Source organism: Sitophilus oryzae, unplaced genomic scaffold (assembly GCF_002938485.1).
Source record: "Sitophilus oryzae breed Bouriz unplaced genomic scaffold, Soryzae_2.0 scaffold_1576_pilon_pilon, whole genome shotgun sequence".
In the NCBI taxonomy this organism is placed as follows: domain Eukaryota; kingdom Metazoa; phylum Arthropoda; class Insecta; order Coleoptera; family Curculionidae; genus Sitophilus; species Sitophilus oryzae.
Genome location: NW_022146254.1, coordinates 5,715,032 through 5,738,697, shown reverse-complemented (window position 1 = coordinate 5,738,697; position 23,666 = coordinate 5,715,032). Strand labels below are relative to the sequence as shown.

Genomic DNA, 23,666 nt, shown 5'->3' with positions numbered 1-23,666 from the left:
CCTGTAAATATAAATAACTAGAAATTAAATAACTTGAAAGAAATAAAATAATTCTAATAAGTTTAAAACCATTAAGAAAAAATCCGTGAATGATAATTTTTAATTCTAATGTAAATATATAAATAAATGTTATTATTATTACAATTTTATATATTCAATTTTCAATAATTCTAATAAGTTTAAAACCATTAAGAAAAAATCCGTAAATGATAATTTTTAATTCTAATGTAAATATATAAATAAATGTTATTATTATTACAATTTTATATATTCAATTTTATATATCATTCCTTATTTTTGGATATCATGATAAATCTGAAATTATAAAATTAATTATAGAATTTGTATTATTATTTATTAACACTGAAAAAAAAAATTTCAACTGCAAATAATTCGAAAATAAACTGCAATTTGGCAACATCGACGATGTGCGCTTGCGTAGTATCGATGATCAAATGCAGCAAATATGGGCTTCAAGGTCAGCCACCGGATCCACACCTTTACCCATCAATCAATTTTTAAATCATGGTTTTCTTATATAGGCCGGATTTTAAAGCCCTCCACAGGCCGGATAGTCCTTGCAGCTTAAGCCATAAGCCTTTAAATTTTAACGAGCAGATATGTCACTTCTTGTTCATGTCAAAAAAGCATCCACAAGTCACAAGGTTCACAAGAAAAATCACAAGACTGAATTCTAAAGTCTATGGACTAAAGAGTTTGGAGTTTGGAGGTGTTACATATTTTGTCATTTTGTGGCAGTAAATAAGTATATATTACATATATTTTTTGAGAAATTCAAGTGTTTTTAACCATGGCTTCTAATTTGTCCGGAGCTGATCCTAAAATAAAAGAAATTTTAGAGGATGATAAGATAGGTAAGACGTAGTTTTATTTTGCTGTTTTTTTTGTTGCTACAATTAATAGTTTTATTACTTTTTAATATACTAGAAAACTATATTTCTATTAAGGTAATTTACATGAAATTCACAAATATTAATAATTAGAACATTAAATAAAGGTGTGTCAGCTGAGAATTCACGTGACCGCAGTTGTTAAGGCTCGTTTAGACGGTGCCTCAGGCATGTCTCATGAAGCATGTCCATGACTGTTGATTTTGCCAAAAAAAAATATAATTTTTAAATTGTCTTTTATTTTTTACTTTCTTGATGAAAAAGTCATACCAAAAAGTCTATGTCCACGGCCACAGAAAGCGAGTAAAGCGATTTTGCATGTAAAGCATTTTAACAGTCTTCTTTTACATATGTATAAAGATTATTAAGAAGTTGGAAGGAAATGCTACACGCTTTTGGTTGGCTCACTCACAGCATATGTTCGTGTTATTTTGTTTCTAGTTGCAAATGGTGCTTTACATGCTAAATCGTTTTACTTGCTTTCTGTGGGGCTGCAGGCTATAGATAATTATTTATTATTATCATGGACAACACAATTTCAGATATGTTAGCTGCTACCAGTGTTTTACAACAAAAAGCTACAGATATTCGAGCTCAAAAAGTGAACTGGCAGTCCTATTACCAGTCAGTATACTTATGCATGATGCCTTTTACAATAGCAATATTTTCATGCAATTTTTAGATCCCAGATGATATCTCAAGAACATTATAATTTTATTGTGGCATTTGATGTAAATGACCATCAGAAAAGGGAAAGTTTATTGAAAAAGGATAGAAACCAATGCGCTCAAACATTTTTGAATTTATTAGGACATGTGTCCAAAGATCAAACTCTACAGTATATTCTTGTTTTGATTGATGATATGCTACAGGTTTTTTAGTGCTTAATAATAATAATTATATTACTACAAATATTTTATAATTTAGGAGGATCGCAGCCGTGTTGAAATATTTCATGAATATGCAAATAAAAAAAAGGAATCTGTTTGGGGACCTTTCTTGAATTTGTTAAATCGTCAAGATGGATTTATTACAAATATGACTTCGAGAATTATAGCCAAGATTGCGTGCTGGTCACAGACTCCAATGGAAAGGTCTGATTTACATTTTTATTTAACTTGGTTAAAAGATCAATTGAAAGCTCAGGTAATTTATTTTGATTAATTTGACTGCATGGTGAGGTATAACGTTTCTGATAGTAAAATGTAGCATATTTCAAGTTTAAGTACATTTTGCTATACAGTTTATAAAATATATTTTATATTTGCTTTTAATTAGAATTTTTGCTTACTGCTTGTTTTGGGCTTCTAACTGTGGTTAAAATAGGCTGTTAATTTTTACCTAATAGAATAGTTTTATAAACATTTAGTATTTCATTTTTAATGGCATGTTATGTTAACATCTTTCACTTGTGTCTTGTAATATCCTAACATTTTGGATATTTATAAATGGTGTTATGCCAAAAATACTCTCACAATCCTTTAGGAGCATAAAAACAAGATACCATGTGTCAAAGTTGTGCCGAAAAAAGAACTGAAAGGTTGCTACAATATTATTTCTGGAGCAAGCTCCATTTTGTTTGGCATGTCTCTGGCTGATGCTGCCAGTCTCGCTCAAGAGGTAAAATACCTCATGGTTGAGGGTAATGTTTGCTGTTGTGATGTATTATTTCAATGGATACATTAATAAACTAAGTGCTGATTAGAGTTTATTTATGTGATAAGTTACTTCTGCTTTACTAACATTTGGTATTAAAAGATTATATTAACTATAAAATCAGTATTATACCTGAGTTCATCATCATTTTTCGATTGATTTAAAACAAATGATTTTCCAATTAACTATCATTATAATGTGGAGTCAGTTTTTGTTCTGTTAAACGCGGGTCTCCGTCTTAGGTTGCAGGCAAATCCGTGTGCTTTAGGACATATTCACCATGAATAGCGATTTATATGTTGTAAACAAACTTGGCATTTATTTGGCTGATTTTTGTTTAAAAAAAACATAAATAATAGTGTTATTCCAAGGAAATGCCAAATCTAGTAATTAAAGCAATCATGTTTCACTTTGTCAACGGTTGGTTCTAGTTTGACGCTTTAGCAACGACATTGGTATCAGATCCTGGTAGGGGTGAAAGTACTGAGCATTATTCAGAAAATCGTTTTGATGAACAAGGGGTATCAGGCAGTGATATATCGGTATACACATAAATATTTAATAAGTGCTGAAATCTCATTGGATGGTAGATCGTATTTTGTTTTTTAATTGAAATTTGATGGTTAAAATAAATTATTGGTTTGATCGTTATATTAGTTAGTAATGTAATTTTTAGTTAATTACCATCCAATGAAGATATTATTTCTTAAAATAGATCTACAGTTAGTATACATTTAACTATGATAACTTTCTTGAGAGACAGTATTGCCTACATAATATTATTAAAATATTTTCAACGTCAGAATGTTTTTTTTAATATTAATTTAGGCACTGTCTTTGTTATTTTTAGTTACGCAAAAAATGAATAGTGGCGAATGTAGTAGTCCAGAATATGCTTATATGCTTTTGCAACACGAATTACTCACTACACTTTAAATACGATCACATTAAAGTTAAACGCTTAAATTTTACTAAATAAATGTCAAAGGAATGAATTATAACGCATAGATAAGTCTTATATAATATTAAAGTACCGTATGATCGAAAAAAAATGGCATACAGTTGGCTTGGAAATGACGATCGATGACATTTCCCATATAGGTAATTTTACATATAAAATGACACCGATCTTCATTTCATAGCCGTCGCTGACGCCGTTTTTATTCAATCATACGGTATAACCCTAGATCATATTATATACTTACGTGGATAAGTAAATCACTATGGAAACTGTCGCAAAAATATCAGCGACTTTCATTTATCTTCCTTTTTTGTTGCACACGCTGTGCTTCTACTCTATCTATCTTTGTCGAGGACCACGCGCCAAATTTGAACATTTATTTTAAAAATTTAATATGTATAATGCATATATTTGAACAATAAATTGAATGTTTACTGTCACAAAAATTAAATTATATAAAAAATACATTTAGCCACTCCGTAGGAATATCAATATTCTTAGGAACGTACAAATTTAGGTTTGCAAACTTAAAAAAGTTTTTTATTCTAGAAGATACAGATGCCTTCCATTACTTCACAGTGGTCAAACCATCTTATTAATTATTTGTTGTTTTATGTTTTGTTACATTGCATCATGATCAATGACCATACACACACAATAGATGCAACGCAAATTTTGTTTGCCGTTCAAATTATTGTGTAAGAGACAAGCGTTATAAAATAATTTATCCAAATAATTCGAATACGTACCTGGTTTCCTTTGCCCGCCTTCAAAAGCGTCAGCAAGAAAATTCACGTGAGGGCACCACATTACGGGCAACAAAAATGATCAAAATTGGGTTTGCAGAGGGTCGGGCGTCACAAAATTGCGACCATGTTTTTTAATATTTTGAAATAATTTTTGTTTCACTTTATTAAGGAAGCTTCCGGACATGCTCGTAATTAGTTTTAAAATCGATTTGAATACATTTAATGCTAAAAAAATTATTTATAAAATCATCTCTTTTTAGGGCGTTTTAGGGGTAAATTTGAAACAGTTTGAGTTGAGTTTGGGGAAGGAAATATAATTATAAGCACATCTTAAGATGTATATAAACAAATAAAAAAAGATTCGTGAAGAAAGGTCACATGGTTTTTGTAGCATTTTGTGACAGCTAAACCCTTACAGATGCTAGGCTAGCGCCAGTGGGAAGAAGAGCCTTAAATTTCTTGAAATAGACTTATACAATTTGTAAACAACCAACAAAGATAGTTCTATACAAAAAGCAATTGTGTGTGTGCTTCTCTTTATTCATCAGGCCCAATATGATGACAATGAAAAGTTGGTTTCCATAACAATGTATAGTTTGTACGTTCTAAACCGTATAAAATTGTGATCATTTTGGAAATACGTGCAACTTTTAATGCGCATACGCAAAGTAAGGTCATCGAAAAGACAAAGCTATTGAACGTTTCATAAGTGCAACAAAGAAGGTTTGAAAATTGCATATCGTGATGTTGGTGGCATATTTTTTAATGCTAAACTTATGGCGTTGATTTATCCACGTAAGTATATATGATCTAGGAGTATAACGACAGCTTTGTTGTCTAGTGATTGTTGCCCAGGAACGTGTTTTATTAGTGTGTTTTGCTTCCGTGTTGACAAGTACGGTTGGACCAGGTATTATCATCTGTTTTATATAGTGGTCATTGGTAAAATATTTTAAATACGACTAGTTTCGTAATAAAGTTCCCATTCGTGACGAGGGAATGTTCCCAAAAAAATTGCCGGAGTCAAATTCGAGAAATTCTTTGGCATTACATACATACGTAATTATTCGTGTTGCAAATGCATATTATACACTTATGGATTACTTACACTTACTGCACACTTTTGCATGCAACCCTTCCATTCGGGCGTAAAATTTTTTATCGCACACTCAAAACCGGTCAAAATGTATTTTACAGGGTGGCGTCTCTCACACGACGCAAAAGCTTCAAGGAGAACGGTGGTCTATATTGAAATAAACTTTGGGGCCATAAATATGTTGGTTAATTTTGAGAATTTTTTAAAAATATATAGAGTTCTACAAGGTGTCCCCAAAAATGTTACGCATCAAAGTTGTATTTTTTTAATTAAACATCCTACCGTGCTGGCAACTCTTACTTTTGGGTCGGTATTTACATGTGTGGAAATAAATCGCATAGGGATCTTATTAAGTAGGAGTGAGAGAAATGCGAGTCGCATTATGCGACTGTGTACTGTTGCGGCGTTGCCACATTTCTCCGGTACGCCCCTCCCTATCAAGTAAAGTAAAATGACGATAGCCAACCGCTTATTTTTAAAAGACTTTTTTCGAAAAGATAACTAGATAAAATCATTAGATATGTTTCTGAGCATCTAAAATGGAATTATAAGGATAGCGTTATGGTGTCCATTTTTTTATAACGAGAAAACGTCAGTAGTATTTATCAGCGATAATTTAAAAACTCAATTTTTTAACACATAACACGCGATAACTTAAGAACCACTTTATCCACCACTTTTAGTGCATAGCAATTCTCAGCAATCATATAACTTTTTATTTATAAAGATTTTCACATACTGTCTGCGAAGAAAATATAGCAAAAATATTTAGAAAGTTATTGAAAAAAACTACAATCGATTGTTTCTAATGGATTTCGAGATATCGATTTTTGAATTCAGAGTTCTAATAGCGCGACCACTGTCGAACACCAACTCAATTCCACTTATTTTTACTAAAAGTGTAAGTGTCTCTTTGTTAAGTACATTATAAACGCATTGTACTCTTCTTACATACGGAAATCTCGACCCAAGACTAACCTTTGCTAGCCCTTAGTATATATTAATCGATTTTCAGATTCTAGAAAAAAATATATTCTCTTAGTTTTATGAAAGACTTACTAAAATGAATATATAAAATTGATATATCTAACATTTTCTAAAATTAAAGAACAAATTTTTAGTTTCAATAAAGGCAACATAAATTGTAAGTTACCTTCTATAGCCTGATATACAGTTAAAATAACCATTGTAGGTAGGTATTTTCAACCAAATTAATACTTGAACCGAAAAGTTGTAGAGTATGGGACAAAATTAATATTGAACATTATCATTTTGAAAGCAAGGTACTCTTTTATTTTAAATGGACCACACTTGGTGTATTATTCTGATATTCAATGGAAAATGTATGTATTTTCAAAATATTATTAAGGTTGCCTACTCTTCAGACAAAGACTTGAATATTTTCATTTTTATGAATTAGTAGATCTTGATTATGTGATAAAAATTAAGGTGTTTGTATTACCTGAGGTTACTTCACCATGCCTGTAAAATTAGTTCAAATTCAACAATTTATCACTTATATGCGCTTTGCATTCACCAATGTTTTAAGAGTTTGATTTCGTTCTTCCCAATGCCCCCCCTGTTTAGTTACGGTTGGCTATAAATATTTAAAGTTGTAGATCTCTCTGACCTGAGTGTCAGAACTTCAAAGGCCGCTTCACTATTGATTACCAGATATTAATTGTTTTAGGCTTATCTGTAAACCCCACTTTTAATATTGTACATAGACTTTTATTTCATCATGTTCTAAGTTGATTGCAATTCTGCGCAAGCACTACTTGGTCGTCAGCAAAATTTAAAGTACGCAGCTGGTGTATACCTATAGGAATATACAATAATGATTGAAAAATAACGTCGTCAACGATGGCTATGAAATGGAGATCGCTGTGATTTTATATGTAAAATTTCTTTATTAAAATTGATATATTTTAAAATGATATGGGGAATGTCATTGATTGTAATTTCCAAGCTAGCTGGACGCCTAACTTTTCCGTTCTTTTTTTATCATACTGTACCTTGTAAAGATATAACCTTGTTAACCCGATAACCCTGTTGAAACCCATTGTAGTTATTATAGGTTGAAATGGTTGATTTCCTACTTTTTTACGAACGAAATCAAACTCTTAAAACAACAACCCCAAGCGTCGGAAACTAGATAGAATCAAGAAACTTACAACGACCACTGTTCAATATTTCGATATTAATTTTGTTTCGCCATATATCACTTTTCGGGTTAAGTTTTAATTTGCTTTAAAGTACAATAATTGTTATTTTATCTACATTATATCAGGCTATATAGGATAAATTACAAGTTAGGTAGCTTTTATTGAAATTTAAAATGTATTCTTTATTTTTAGAAAATGTTAAATATATTAAAAACCTTACATTTTAGTTGTATGCTTTTCTAATGAAACTCACCTTTATTTTTTTACTAGAATCTGAAAATTAATATTATGCTATGCATATGGTATTCCATTACAAAAAAACACAACTTTGATGTGTAACATTTTTTAAGGACACCCTGTACAAGTCTATAAATTTTTCGAAAGTGCTTTAAGTTAACCTACAACTATAGTTACCTACCTATTGCTAACCTATTTCTATTCTCCATACCTACAACAAACTTGTTCTTCTTGGAGCCTCCGCGTCGTATGAAAGGTGCCGCCATGTACTACTGTTTAAAAAATCTATACTAACTGACAAATATACAATGATTAAAATAGGTGTAGAATTAGTGCTGCATGTTAGTTAAAGTTGCTGTTATATAATTTCTTATTATTCGTTAGTTTCATTAATAGTTGTATTAATATTAAAGAAAGCTATTTGCCATTTCTCTAATCTAGGTAATTATATTTAAAAATTTTATAAAAATAATGAAACTTGAACTGAACTAAGAAACTTAAATTGACCTAGATTATTAAAATGGGGCTTAATTTTTCAGATATCAATAAGGGCCTCGATTCTAAATTATTTCTACTTTAAAATCTACATTGTTGTGTGCTTGTGTGTACATATGTGGTGCCTTTAAAAAGGTAGCCAGCAAAAACTATCCTCTGTCAAAATCTTCCTGGATTAGTTGGGCAGATTTTAGCAATTTCAATACAGTTGTCAGTCTTTCTCATGTATATTTTCAGTCGTCGAAAATATTTAGAATCACACCCCAGAAATGTGCAGCGAAAGACCGCTGAACAAATTAAGATAAATGTAGGTAGAGATGAGCAAAACTGAGATTCTCCAATCGCAAGTGAAACTGCGATTGCGATTTTAATATTTACCAAATCAAATTATTCCTAAAAAAATGCTCCGAAAAAATTGAGATATGATTAAAATTACGATTTGGGCATCTTTTAATTGGCCAGGACAAGACGACCTTACCCAAACAATAGACCATTAAATCTATTCTTCCAAGGCATCTTGATTAAAATTAGTGTTTTTAACACAGCCATGACGTTCTAGATTGAAATTAAAAATACGATTTTGAAAAGTGAAAATGTCAAAAGTTTAAAGCCATATGAAATGCCATTCCATTCAGAGTGTCGAATCAAAAGTTATAGTCATTTCCGGTGAAACAGGAAGTGACTAAAAACGATAATTGAATGCGTCAATCAATCCTAATTTATGTCAGATACTAACATTCCAAATCTCGTTTTTTTACTAGAAAAAATAAAAAATGTATAGGGGTGAACCACCCTTGAGTGAAACACCCGGTATATTATGATCGTGGTCCTAGAAAATCATACCTTATCTATAAATAAGTAATATCAGAGAGAAATTTCAATCGCAGTTTGGTATAAAATGCTTCACTAGACCACAAAATTACACATTCACAACAATATCGCAACTCCTAAAAATTCCAACTCGCAGATAGAAATCACGGTGCCAGTTTAGAAAATCAATCGCAGCAAAATCGCAACAAAGTCGCAAATCGCAGCTATTGTAATACTGGTTGCCTACATTGAAACTCGCAAAGAGAAGAAATCACAATCGCAGTTTCCTATGAGAGCCAATCGCAGATTGCGATTGCGATTTTAAAATCGCTGCGATTGAATCACAGTTTGCGATTTCTTGCTCATCTCTAGTATTTGGTAACTAAAGTTTACATGTTTAGAGACTATACACTTTAATCCAACTAAAATGTTCTCTCCGTTTACTGATAATGTTACTATTAAATATTAATATAGAAGTCTAAAACAGGCTCTACACTACTCGCGAAGTGACCCGAAGTATGTCCAGGTCGAATAATGAGGAGGACTCTTTAGTATATCCTCGTCTATCGTCTCCTCTCTGCTTTTCATTTAGACGAGGAAACACAAAAAACCCTTTTTCACTATCCGACTTTGACTTACTTCGGCTCATTTCGCGAGTAGTGTAGTGGCCATTTAATATCAAAACTACATAATTTAAAAAAAAAATGATTTTTTGCCGCATGACAGAATGTGTTGTAATATTAAAGAAATTACAACCTAAAGAGTAGATATACTTTTTATATGAAATATGGTATTGCATGAAAAGAAAAATAGGAAACTATTAGCTTTTAAAATATTTATTATTAAATATAGGTGAGTTGTTTAGTATATTATAAAGCGTATTAAATTGCTTGAAAATAACATTAGCTTGATTGAAAATGGACTTTTATTATTACTCCATTTAAATTTGATCAACTAAATTTTACACAATCACAATCTACATTGAATGAATTGAGTTTATTTCTTAGATTTTGTTGGCAATAATTATATCATTCTAACGGTAATTTGTATTTTAACTAAACCTCAGTATAACATTGGGTACCATGCAGTATTATAAATTAAGATGGGAAGTAATTGCACAATATTTTTTTTACTAAAACAGTAGTAGCAAAAGTCCATTTTTGTAATATTTATTTCTTTTCTGATGTTTGTTTTTTTCTCGTGTAGAATAATGAATATATCCAATCAGTTGCCCGCTGTTTACAAATGATGCTTAGGATTGATGAGTACCGATTCGCTTTTGTTTCTGTGGATGGCATATCCACCCTTTTGTCGGTCCTCTCTGGACGAGTTAATTTTCAGGTTAGTTTTTACAAAACGATAACTAAAGCCGTGTACTCAGAACTACGTCGAACCGAAAAATTTGAATGTCTTTCGTTGATTCATCAGGGTGTCTCGGCAGCGACATAATGTAGTTCTAAGAATGGGGTTTAAGAGATATATATTTGACAAAAGAATATATCGTCAGTGAAATATGATAACCTGCTAACTCCATTTTTTACGTTAATAAGTTTTTTATATCATTAGAAAGAGAAAAAAATTCTCTATAAGTAGGGAAAGCAAATACATTTTTTCCCATTAAAGAAAATTTGCTATTTTAACTCAATAATATCTGGGAGATCTAACTCCCAGAGATCTGAAATAGCCACCGAAATGCTGCTATCTCCGTAATTTCCGTTACGATCGGGCTAAAGCAAACACGGATTCTTACTCGTATGTTTCTTTAGTACAGTACGTCGATCCAGGGTCGCACTAGGCCAAAGGGGCCCGGTGGCGATGTAAAGAGGGGCCCGTGTGGTTTTTTTTTGCATATTTTTTCGCCTTGTGTTTTGGTCAATTTTTCCAAATTATATACAGGGCGAGTCTTAAATAAGTGCAAATATTTTTAGGGGTAGTATATTTCTATCCAAGAAACACGATTATGACGTTTTTTGCGCGATTTTTTTTTAATTTGAAATTTAAAAAAAAAAAAATGTTGGAATTTTTTTTAATTTTTAGTTTAAGAACATACTTTGTTTGTAATATGGCAACATAGGTAGTAGATTAAATTTACAAGAAAGAAAATCCACTGATTCTCAAAATTACAGCAAAAAATTGAAAATTTTAAAAGTGAAATAACTCGGTTGTTTTGGATTTATTTGAAAAAACGGTAAAGAGAAAATATTGTTTCTTTTATCGAGATTTACCAACCCTGAAAATATTTGCACTTATCTAAGACTCAGCCTGTATAGAATTCAGAGAACTACCCTAATGCAAGGTAAACCAATGCAATGCAAATGCCATAATGCAATGCAAAAGCAAATATTGTTAAGAATAAATAATGAACTATAAAGGGCCTAACCTAATCCCTAATAGTTATATTTATATAATATGGCCAGTCCGACCCTGCGTCGATCCGCTCTGTAAATACGGTGTATCCGGTAAAGGGTCAGGGGAAAAACAAAATTCTCTATATACGAGCAATTCATCGGCGTGCTATAAATAGTTTAAATAACCAATACTTACTTGTACAAGAATTTCCATAATACCTAATCAGTTTTATTTTTTTCAACGTTTTTCCACGTAAATGATATAATTTTCATAAATATTAAAAAAATAAGGAGAAAAGTAATAAAAATTTAATAAAATCACGCACTGTTTTCCAAGCTCAGTCTACTACCGTTGTATAAAAATTAGGATAAGCATTGAAGAATTCTACCATATCTTCTAAGAATTATAAGTTTAATTTTTAAATTATTTTCATATTCATTAAGTCCAAAATGCTGCTACTTTTTGCTGCTTTAAAAATGCATTAAAAATTTATTCGTTTTTGGACTTGTATGTTTCGCTTCTAGACCGACGATATTATAAATATATGGTTATGAATATCATATTTTTTAAATTTAATTGATTAATTCTAAATCTGTTTGGGTAATATTCAATTCCATTTTCAAAATTTCAAACAATAAAGGTTGCTATCTCCAGAAGTATATTTTTATTTCTTATTTCTGCAAGACGAATATCTGCTATCTCCCTATTGTGTCTGAAAAAAATGATGTAACACGAAATATAAAAAGAAGATATTGAGTTTTATTGTTCCCCAGCAAATAAAATTCTTATCTCTTTATCATATTAAGGCATGAAAATACTCTCCTGTAAAATTAGGAATAATGGAGTTAGCAGTTTATCACATTTCACCGACGATATGACGTTAGTGACAGTTGCCTACCGTTTGACTTGAAGTAATAAATAAACCTCGCTTACTCGTTGTGTCGTCTATCGTGTATCATAGACCAATGAGAGTTGTACAGAATTCTTTTCAGAACTACGTAGTATCGCTTGCTTGAACACTTTAAAGAACCGTTGTGAATTAATATGAAGTGAACAAGAATTAGTAATATCTCGTTTGTGTCCATTTTGTGCTTACGACGTACCTCTGAGAAAGTTTTATTGTATTCTACAGGGTCATTCGAAAAACATGTGCCATCGCTCGTTGGGAGATCCCCCACATAAAAATATGACATATTTTTTTATATCAACTTAGATCCGATTCTGCTCTTTTCATAGGTACAGGGGGTTAAAGTCTTCATTTTTTTTTATTTATTTTAATTTTCTTTCAAGTGCTTTTCAGTGGCGGCTCCTGAGTACATAGGAAGGCGAGGCTACATGAGGTTAATAATTTTGTTTAAATACGAATATTTTTTCTCACCTATGACGTATTATTCTGCGACGCGTTATCCTTTTTTTAATGGTACCAAACCTATTAGGTTTAGTACCAAGATATTTGAAAAGTTCTTAAATCCCTATCCCTTAGTTCCTATCTTGCCTCTAATCGTTAAATATTGCGGAAGTTGTTGACTCCTTAATATTTGTCTTTTTTCAGTTTCATTTCGTCTTTTTTTCGAGAAAGGGAGTTTCATGTATAGGGAGAATAACGTTATAAATAGCTAACCAAACACTAAAATTCAACTCCTCTTCATTCTTCCGTCAATAGTCAAATGATTTGAACTACCTATGAAAACACACCCAAGCGCCAAATATCTCGCCTCAACCCTGTGATCGAGAAGACGTACCCCGTCGTCGGCCATCGCTTCACCGGCGTCACATGATCTTAAATCATCGCTGCTAATAGGTAGGCAGTTCGAATTTTCCAAGCTAGAATTATTTCGCCTCTGTCAAGTCGCGTTCTTTTTGGCTGGGTTTACGTGGCTTAGACTATGAACATAGTGGAGCGACGAGGATAGCGGCGAGCAAGCAGCGCGATACCGCGCCGAGCAAGCCTCGAGGTGCTAAAACATAGTAGAGCGGCGAGGAATAGCGAGGTACTTGTGAAAATTTATTATAAAATCTCTCTTACCAATAAAATCTCTCTTAAATTTACCATAAAATCTCTCTTACAAATACTAAATCTATTAATTTTTGGGAATCTATCATTTTCTACAGCGCGACAGAGCGACGAAAACAAAAAAGACTCCTGTAGCTACGAAACAAAGCAGAATCGAACCTAAGTTGATACGAAAAGTAAATCTTATTTTTACCTAAGGAATCTCCCCACGATAGATAGTACATGCTTTTTGAAACACCCTGTATATACTGTTTTACATTTTAAGTAATACAATATGTTCGAAAAAAACGCCGTTAACGATGGCTATGAGAGTATGAGATGAAGATCGCTCGATGTTCATTTCCAAGCCAACTGGACGCCATCTTTTTTCGATCATACGGTACTTGTTTGGGGTCTCTGAAAAGAGTTATCTTAAATATTTTCTACTTCGCATAATCGCAATAAGGTTTTTATCTCGGTATCAAGATATACGCCAATATACGGTATTTTTTGCAATTTCTATATTCACTTACGTAGACTATAGATAAATCAATAAAAGTTAGCGTGTATGACATCAATGAGCTCGAAAGTATTACACTGTAATAGTACCAAGTTAAATTTCTAATAATTTTTTCTTCTTCCTCTTCTTGCAATAGGGTTATCCCTGTGTAAAACCAGCTATGTTAAAACAGCCTCTCTCTGGATCCAGATGTCCAACTTTCGTACCATCTTTTTGCTAGCTTGCCAGTTGGTCTCTGAGTTGGGTATTCGCATTCGCGCCCATTTTGCTATTCTATCGTGGTCCATTCTTTCAACATGTTCTTCCCAATGACGCCTTCTTAATCTTTCCTACCTCACAAAAAGTAAAAAACTTATTGGTCATCTTAAGACTCTCTTTGATGTCATATGAGAAAGCGGAGAGGTACCTCAGGACTTTTGCAACGCGAATATAGTGAATATATTTAAGAACAAAGGAAGTGCATCAGACTGCGGAAACTACCGAGGAATTTCACTACTGGCTATCGGAGGAAAAATTCTTGCAAAAATTATGTCAAACCGCCTGCACCCACATATAGAAAAAATCCTCCCAGAATCGCAAACGGGTTTCGCACCAACCGCAGTACCGTCGATTCCATATTCTCCATCCGGCAACTACAGGAAAAGTAAAAGAGCAGCAGTCTAAACTTTACGTTGCATTCATCGATCTAACAAAGCCTTCGACTCTGTGAACAGAGATGCACTTTGGGCAATTATGAAAAGTTCGAGTACCCATCAAATTTCTTACAGTGTGTAAAAGCCTCCATAACAACAACAAATCAAGAGTGTCATATCATGGATCACTGAGCGATCCCTTCCTAACAAACATAGGCATTAGGCAGGGATGTGTCTTAGCGCCTCTCCTATTCAATATATTCATGGCAGCGCTCTCCATTATAGTGGACAGCAAACTGCAGGAGAGAGGTTTGGGCATTAGATACAGATACGACGGCGGTCTGTTCAACATAAAAAGACTCAGGGCAAAAACACGTACAAAATTCATCACAGAACTTTGCAAGAAATGTTGAACACATATACATGGGCATACGAGGCCTTGGGACTTAAGCTGAACATCAATAAAACTAAAATCATGTGCACTCCCCCGGAAGATCACAACAATGCTATAAAAATCGGAGATGAACTGTTGGAATATGTAGCGGAATTTAATTACCTCGGCAGTTTGATTTCGGAAAAGGCCAATATCGATTCTGAAATTCAGCACAGGATTAGCAGCGCCTCAAGAGCATTCTGGAAATTAAAAGACAGGGTTTTCTACAATCATGACTTGAGCACAAAAACGAAACTTGCGGTGTACCGAGCGATAATAATTCCCACCATGTTATATGGAAGCGAAACCTGGGTGCCGTACCGCCGACACATGAACGCATTAAACAAGTTGCAGCAGAGACATCTTAGACAACTCTTAAGAATAAAATGGTTCCATCACGTCTCAAACGTATCGGTCCTTGAAAAAGCTAACTGCGAAAGTATTGAAGTCATGATTACAAAGTCCCGCTTAAGATGGGCTGGTCAAGTATGCAAAATGCAAGAAAACCGCATACCAAAATCTCTGCTTTACGGTGAGCTTGTAGACGGTAAGAGGAGGCCGGGTGGACAACTCAAAAGGTTCAAGGATATTTTCCACGAAAACTTAAAGGAAATTAACAAGCAGAATGAGTGGGAAGAGGCAGCTCACAATAGAACGGAATGGAGAAGAATTGTAAAGTCAGTTAAGAGCGACAACCAAAAAGTAAAGAGGCAACAAAGCAATGATATTTTTGAATGTCTGGAGTGCGGTAGACAGATAACATCACGTATCGGGCTTTTCAGTCACAGAAAAGCTCATGAAAGAAAACGCGCTGCGTGACCATCTTCTGAGGCGTGTCAAATACTCGTCAGCGAGTAATGGCGGTATGTATGTATGTATGTATCCTACCTCACTAGCCTCACTATGTCTTGTTTTCCCAGTTCCTCTCTGATGTCGTGGTTTGGCATTCTATCTCTTAGTGTGCCTCCGAGTATTATAATACTTTCATTTCTGTTGTTCTGGGTATTGTTTTTGTCCCTTTTTCTTATAATCTTATATCCTGGTTAAAAAACGGCACGCTGTCGCATCAAGTAAACGAATTGGTCGATAAAAAATGCTTACTGATAATCATGGCAAATGTTGCCGATTGAGCAAATAGAATTTTTCTTTGCAAATCTTTTGTCATTTTTGATTTTATTTTTTTTTTCTAATCTGACAGTTCATTGCAATCATAGATAAATGAAACAAGTTTAGATTGGAAAGTGGCCATAAGGACAATGTAAACACTATTTGGCGCTATTCTTGCAACGGTCGCGACCCAAAACTTTTGAAAATTTCGGAGCGGTTCGGCTTTTTCCGGAATTATATCGCCAAATATTGTTTATTCAAATTTATTATTATTTTCATTTAATTTTATAAATAAAAGACAGTGTGTTGCATACAAGAAACTTTATTTTATATAAGGACGCATGTATGAAATACCTATGAAACATTGGAAACCGACGTTATGCCATGATCCACGATGGTCTGTGCAGTTCACAGTTCACAGCACAGCTTTTTAAGTTTTTAATGCCACTTTTTCACAATTATCACCGGTTGGAGTAAATAAAACTTGAATTAAACTAACAAGATAGCAATTATTACTTTGAAAATGGACGCTATAAACACTTTTCGGAATTTCTTTAATGAGAGCGGTTTGGATTTTGAAAGATTATGATTTTTGAAGATTCTGACTTTGACAAGAGAAAATTATTTCAGTTTTTGTTTGCCGTTGTTCTTAGCGACCGCTATAGCAGCGCCAGATCGCGTATAACGGTCGCGACCCAAAATAATTTCGCGACCTAAAATTTTTACGGGCTTTCCAATCTAAACTTGTTGCATTTATCTATGATTGCAATAAATGTCAAAATTAACGAAATAGTCGGAATCAGCAACTTGTCTCGTCTCTATTCAATTATTTTTAACAGGAGATAGATCATGCCGAGCTACTTTTACTGTTAAATAGCGTTAGGGAGGTAAAAATTGACACTGTTGCTTGTTTTGCGGCTTTTATGCCATGAAAATACATAGATATCTCATAAGAAGTGAAGGCTAATGTTAACCATTTAGAACTTTACATTTTTCAGCTTTCATTCAGAAAACTTGATAATAACTTCATTTAATTAGAATTTGTTTGTGTAATAATAATTGTAGATTATATACAAAAAAATTGTATATGTATTGCGCCTAAAATTGAAATAAAAAATCGGTGAGAAAATTACAAATTTTATTTGACACTTGTCAAAAGTCAAAGTAAAAAAAGTAGCTGTGGCAACATTGTGACGTGCATTCGTCAAACACTTTGATGACGTGCGAGCCAACTTTTATTGATTTCCCTATATCTAACAAACCAAGTGTTGCCGAGTTGCAATATTATCGTTAACTAGTATCATTCAAAATGCTTACTTAATTTTTAGTACTGGGATAGGGTTTGTGCGAGTCTGCGAAGTGTTTGTTGAATAGAGAATTTTCATTTTGAAATAGCTCTCCTGCAATTATATTACGTAGAAGATGTAATTGTTCACATTAGATAGCTACTACAACATAAACATTTTTTTTATGTATTTAGGTCCAATACCAGCTTATATTCTGCTTATGGGTTCTGACATTCAATCCCCTGCTAGCAGAAAAAATGAACAAATTTAATGTTATTCCCATTTTGGCTGATATCTTGAGTGATTCCGTAAAAGAAAAAGTTACTAGAATTATTCTAGGTGTTTTTAGAAATTTGATTGAGAAACCGGAAGATCAACAGGTAGCCAAGGAGCATTGTATTGCCATGGTCCAGAGTAAGGTATGCAATAAAACTAAACGGAATATCCGGGTAATAATGCTAATTTCCGTATTTTGAAATAGGTTCTTAAACAACTACAAATTTTGGAGCAAAGAAAGTTTGACGATGAAGATATCACTGCCGACGTAGAATTTCTGTCAGAGAAATTACACTCGTCTGTTCAAGACCTTAGTTCATTTGATGAATATGCAACTGAGGTATTATTAAATTGTTTTATTTAAGTTCATATTCTACTTTGGCTTAATCTAGGTAAAATCAGGACGTTTAGAATGGTCTCCTGTACATAAAAGCAAATTTTGGCGCGAGAATGCTCAGCGCCTCAACGAAAAGAACTACGAACTTTTGCGCATTCTCATTCACCTTTTGGAAACAAGCAAAGATCCACTGGTACTTAGCGTAGCTAGTTTTGATATTGGAGAATATGTCAGACACTATCCTCGTGGTAAACAGTAAGTCTATAAAATAAAAACCTTAATAATTAATTAAAAAAAAACAATTGTCAATTTTTATATTTATTTGTCTTAGTATAGGAAGGATACTTTCTCGAGAATGCTTGTCCATATGAACACTGTAAGCTTTAAAAATGTGAAGTATGATGAATTAATTTAAAGTTATTTATAGTGGGTTCAATATATAAAACAGATTATCGCGTATCCCTGCAATCTGTTGGAGTTGAAGCCGAGTTAGAGACAACTAGATAACCGGTGCATGTATATTTCACATAAGTTCGTTTGTTAGGCAGACACTGGCGCAATAGCGCAGCTCCAAAATTCCGAATATCAATGAGCCCTTACTCAGAGGATTAGCCAATTGTCGAACGGGAGCGCAAACGTACGAAGTTGGACGAAGCCGTACGAATGAACAGCTGGTGCTAGCGTATAGTCTCTTATTGGTCTAGTTATCCGATCGATAACTCAAAATCCAGGCTTGCGCACTACGCTTGAGCAGGCCTAACTGAGCGACTTATGCAAATTCCTTCAGAGGATTTATATACCCATTTCACCGGCTTGGCTTCACAGAATGTAGTTTGGAGATAATATGGTTACTTTATAAATATATGGGGTTCATGCTTCCGGTCTCAGCCCTAACTAACACTAACATTAGCACCAACCTCAAGAATATGAATCAGGTTAACAAACGCTAGCGTTCATGGAACACATGAATCTAAACATTAGCCTTAGTCCTAAGTCCTAACGGGTTCTAAAAATATGGGATATTTTATATTACTCTTAGAGCTAATGCTAATACAAAATTAATTTGCCCACGCTCAAAATTCGGGGTTTTAAGAACATTTGAAATAATATTTGACATGTTGATTTGACGGCTCGTAAATGTTAATTATTTATATTTTGGTCTAGACATTATTAATGTTTATTCATAAACAAGTAAATGTTATTAATGTACTAATTTGTATAAATTACGAGTAGTCTCTCTAGTATTCGAAATTCTAAAAGGATTTGCAAAGTTAGATTAGTTCCAAACATATTATGTTTCTTATGAGCGCTAGAATAGTCTTAAGTAGGAGAAATATAAAGGCTTTTTCTGAAGTTCTTTAGATAAATTTCTTAGGGTTAATGTTAAGGGTAAGGTTAGGACTATACTCGAAGTATGAACCCACAATTAATGAAGAGTTTGAAAGCGAGAATCAAGAATAAGCAACCATATGGGGAGGGAGGCTTTTTTTAACAACTTTGACGGTTAAAGTATTATAATAATCGTTTATGCTCTTACTAGCCTCATGCCGTTATGATGTCAATTGGTATATTTATATTTTATAAAATACCTTAATGACAAGCGAAGTCTTGGGTCGGTGTTTACATGTCTAGGAGTGAATCGCAATGGCGATCTAGTAAGTCGGAGAGATAAAAATGCAAAGTATTCATTACATAACCAGTTATGCCCACTTGCACCGTGTGTATAAACTTTGTTTAAAGGCTAAACAGTGAGTAACTGTAATGAAATATTATATAGTTAATCACTGTTTAGCCTTTAAACAAATTTTATACAAACGGTGCAAGTGGGCATTAATCCGGCACTAGATTTCATGCGCTTGGGAAAATACTTGCTCTTCTTTCATTATTCAGTACATCTTATTGTACTGAGCGTATTGACTTTCTTTTCGCACAATCGGAAATCGGCACCCAAGGCCAGAAATGCCGACGCGGTATATAAATAAATGTTAACTTAAAATATACTTTTCTCTTAAATATTTCAATCAGTTATGATTATTCATTAAATCAGTTTTTTTAATTTAAGATTTAAATTTCCTTACTTAAGATTTAGAAAAAAATAAACACGGTCTTCTGATTAACTTTTTTTAAATAATCCGGGAGGGAATCCAGAATTGCCCTTTCAAGATCTTCCTTATTCTTTTGTATACTAGTATAATTTAACTAAAACTAGGTATCAAATTACTTAACCGAAAATACAGAATTAAAAAACTAGATGATGTAGAAAATCGGGTTTACAGATTGTCGGACTTCAAATCTCAATCAATGCTAATTTGTGGAGCCATAACTCTAAATTAAACAAACGTAAATGTCAAAATAACGTCTGCTAGAGCAAAGACTTCTCACTTCTCACTCCTCTTCAGCTGTTGTTTCGCATATCATTAGCCCGCGGTTACATTGGACGCGGGTCCGTGCGTTTTTTTAAACGTGCGAACTCTGACGGAATTTGCTCGCACGACTATTTTATTTTAATGGTTACATTAGATGCGCGTTCATAGAGTTCAGTGTGTCGAGCATAGTGTCGAGTTTGTCGGACGCCACTACTTTGATGCTGTCTGAGGATTTAATGTTAAAATAACTAGTTATAAACAGAAGAAAATGTTGGATAATTGATTTATATGCAAGAAAAGGGGAAGAAAATGAATATGTAAAATATTTGGTGAATTAAAACAGCAAACCCTTCAATTTTTTTGAATATTTTCTAGGGTGTTTCCAGCAACATTAATATATCCTAAATAAAAATAAACCTGGTATTCAAAAATATTCAAATTTTTTGGGAATGTATTGGGCGCAGAGATATAAAAATTCGAACGCTCGGACGTGCACGTATTAAAAAAAACAAACCAGTTTATTTTCATCCGACCAACGGAAATTGACGTACGTGCACGGACGCGCAAACTCCGATGCAATGTAACCGCCTGCGTAGAAACCATTTGTTTGTTTTTTGCTGCGTGCACGTCCGAGCACGTACGACCAAAAAACACATGGACACGCATCCAATGTAACTACGGGCTTATAATGTAGAGTATAGAATATTTAGGAGGGAACTTAATTACCGCGACCTTACAGATCTATTGTGTGTTCCCCTTTCTTGAGTTATAATAAGTTATAACGTTATAAATCAAATAAAATTTTTTAACAAAAATCTCATGAATCAAATGTGCACGATCCATGTGCGGCAAATGCAGATCCTATATTAGCATAAACTGTATTTGAAAAAGTTATGTACATTGAAGGTTTGCAGTTTTGTTGAAAATAATTTATGTTTATTACTTTAGCTTCACATTTCAGTTATTTGTACTTTTAATAATACGGTAAAATCATAAAATATATATGTTTTTAATTTCTATGGGTTTCTTAGCCAAGTTATATTTTTGTTATCAAAAATTCCTAAAAAATGCGTTTTTCTTTATTTTTGTGTCCGTTCTTATTAATTGGTTGAAAATTAATGAAATTGTTTATTCACAAGTTTGAATATATTGTAAACAGTGTTAAAATAACAAGCTTTTTATAAAATCTCTTCATCATGTATCTTAAACTGAAAAAAAAATTGGGGACCCCACCACGCCATAAACGTTACAAAAATTCACCACGCCAGTTGAGGGTTAAGAAAAGTTGGTGGCACTTTTCTTACTGTCACACACTTTTCTTACTCTCACAAATTCTCTTACTGTCAAATTTTTGCAACTTTAATAATGAATATGCATTTTTTCTAGTGTTATAGAACAGTTGGGTGGTAAACAATTGGTGATGCAACTACTTGCTCATGAAGATCCTAACGTACGTTACGAAGCGCTGTTGGCAGTTCAGAAATTGATGGTTCATAATTGGGAGTATCTTGGCCGTCAGTTGGAACAAGAAGCAGGGGCTGACAAGGCAGTAACAAAAGGTGCCGCTCCTGTAGCGGGCAAAGCGTAATTTCTTGCCAGATTTGTTCTTTTTTAAATAATAATGCTAAGCAGTATTTCCATTTATATCTTTAGGTATTTAAAAAACACCATGTCTAATGATTCAACAGTTACTTGGTTGGCATAGTGTATATGTATGAAGTAACTGATGCTTAAATTTCGTCTCTTAAAATAATTCATGTTATGGTTACTTTCATACGTAACTTACATTCCTTTGTATGGAACTTTTTGGCAGGAATTGTAGATATATTAATTTTGTTTTATTTGTATAACTAAAAAATATAAAATTGTTATCATTTTAGAAAGAAAATATAAATATATATTAGTTGTTAGTCTTTTTGGTTTTTACTTATTTTATTGTAGCATAAATTAATAAAAATTCGGTAATAAATATAAATATTTATTTATAAGCACATATAACTTCTTTGGAATGTTTTTTAACTATTAGGTACAATATCTATATTAACCTTGAGCATAAATCTCCAACTGTCTCATTCTTAAGTTTTGAAGTTCATTAAAGAACGAATCAACCCTTGGATTACCATTGTTTTTTATCCAACTCTGTTTACCATATATATTGCCACTAAAATTTCTTTGATATTTAAAAATACAAGCAAACAAATGCCAAATAGAAAATTCAGGCCACAAAACCTCAGTAAAATAAATTTGTGTATTTGAAACTTGCCACAATAAAAAATCACTTAATCTTACTTCTCCGGATGTTCTAATCAATAGGTCTGGGTTAGGACTTAAACTCGTAAATAAACATTGCGAAATAAGATCTTCACTGATATCATCCCTTTGAATTTTTTCATCATTTATGGCTTTAACAATTGTTTTGACACTATGTGTAATTTCATCTCTTGAGGTATAAGCAAAAGCAACATTTAATATTGCATTTTGATTATTTTGTGTTAAAATCATGGCTTTAGCTATTAATTTTCGAATATCGGTAGGTAATAATGATAAATTACCTATCACTCTTATACAAATTCCATTTTTCATTATCTCTTCCTCTTCTTCAAATAGCTTTTCAAATTTGTCTCTAGCTAGTTCCATGAGAGTATCAACTTCCTGTTTACTTCTTTTAAAGTTTTCAATACTAAATGCATAAACGGTTGCTTCTTTAATACCAAGTTCTAAACACCATCTCAGACAATCTGCCAACTTATCGAAACCTTTTGAATGCCCCTTTGATTGTTCAACATGTTTCTTCTTCGCATATCTACGGTTTCCATCCATTATAAAGGCTATGTGTCGTGGCATAGGACCGCATTTTAATATATTTAAACAAAACTTTTGAAATACTGTTAGAGAACTCTCTCCTATCCAAGGCATTTTGAAAACTAATATGGACCTTCAAATTATTAAAATCATTAATTCTATGATTAAAATACTCTACTTCACCACCCTTAAACGGTGTACCATAAAATACAATTAAAATATAAATAACTGTGATAAGGTATAAGGCATAGAGAAATATAAAATAAAAGAGTAGTCATTTCCATAGTCAAAAGTAGGCAACACGTTTAACGAGGATCGATTGTAGCGCACCCTTGAGCCCTAACTGAACTAATCGAATTATGACAGACGTAATCGGTAAAATAGGTATCTGCATTGTCTACCACAAAAAAGGCGGGCAGTTTAAATGTGAATATAAAATTTTATGTATTTTTAAAAATATTACGAAATTAAAACTGCAAAAAATA

General features: G+C 32.9%; 2 protein-coding genes across 3 annotated transcripts; one reads left to right on the top strand and one right to left on the bottom strand.

Annotated features, from left to right (window-relative positions):
- The first annotated feature begins 617 nt into the window (after nt 1–617).
- Nucleotides 618–22,340, top strand: LOC115879362 (V-type proton ATPase subunit H). 2 transcript variants are annotated; one of them, XM_030896143.1, is made up of 10 exons: nt 618–875; nt 1,454–1,535; nt 1,594–1,783; nt 1,839–2,057; nt 2,999–3,109; nt 10,287–10,421; nt 17,595–17,819; nt 17,882–18,016; nt 18,069–18,268; nt 21,766–22,340. In XM_030896143.1, exons 1-10 carry the CDS (start codon nt 812–814, stop codon nt 21,965–21,967), a joined length of 1,563 nt encoding a protein of 520 aa, XP_030752003.1. In that variant the 5' UTR covers nt 618–811; the 3' UTR covers nt 21,968–22,340. The 2 variants fall into 2 exon arrangements, with proteins under 2 accessions (XP_030752003.1, XP_030752004.1); XM_030896144.1 differs by lacking the exon at nt 2,999–3,109.
- Nucleotides 22,341–22,438: 98 nt separating this feature from the next.
- LOC115879364 (dehydrodolichyl diphosphate synthase complex subunit DHDDS) lies at nt 22,439–23,426 on the bottom strand. The gene is made up of 2 exons (XM_030896145.1): nt 22,669–23,426; nt 22,439–22,540 (listed from the first exon to the last, which is right to left on the bottom strand). Exons 1-2 carry the CDS (start codon nt 23,293–23,295, stop codon nt 22,523–22,525), a joined length of 645 nt encoding a protein of 214 aa, XP_030752005.1. The 5' UTR covers nt 23,296–23,426; the 3' UTR covers nt 22,439–22,522.
- Between the last annotated feature and the right edge of the window lie 240 nt (nt 23,427–23,666).

Excerpts from the sequence above, each read along its gene's own strand:
- LOC115879362 (XM_030896143.1), top strand. The coding sequence starts at position 812 with ATGGCTTCTAATTTGTCCGGAGCTGATCCTAAAATAAAAGAAATTTTA. Across the intron at positions 1,536-1,593 it reads AACTGGCAGTCCTATTACCA|ATCCCAGATGATATCTCAAG; the intron begins GTCAGTATACTT and ends TGCAATTTTTAG. Across the intron at positions 18,017-18,068 it reads TTGATGAATATGCAACTGAG|GTAAAATCAGGACGTTTAGA; the intron begins GTATTATTAAAT and ends GGCTTAATCTAG.
- LOC115879364 (XM_030896145.1), bottom strand. The coding sequence starts at position 23,295 with ATGCCTTGGATAGGAGAGAGTTCTCTAACAGTATTTCAAAAGTTTTGT.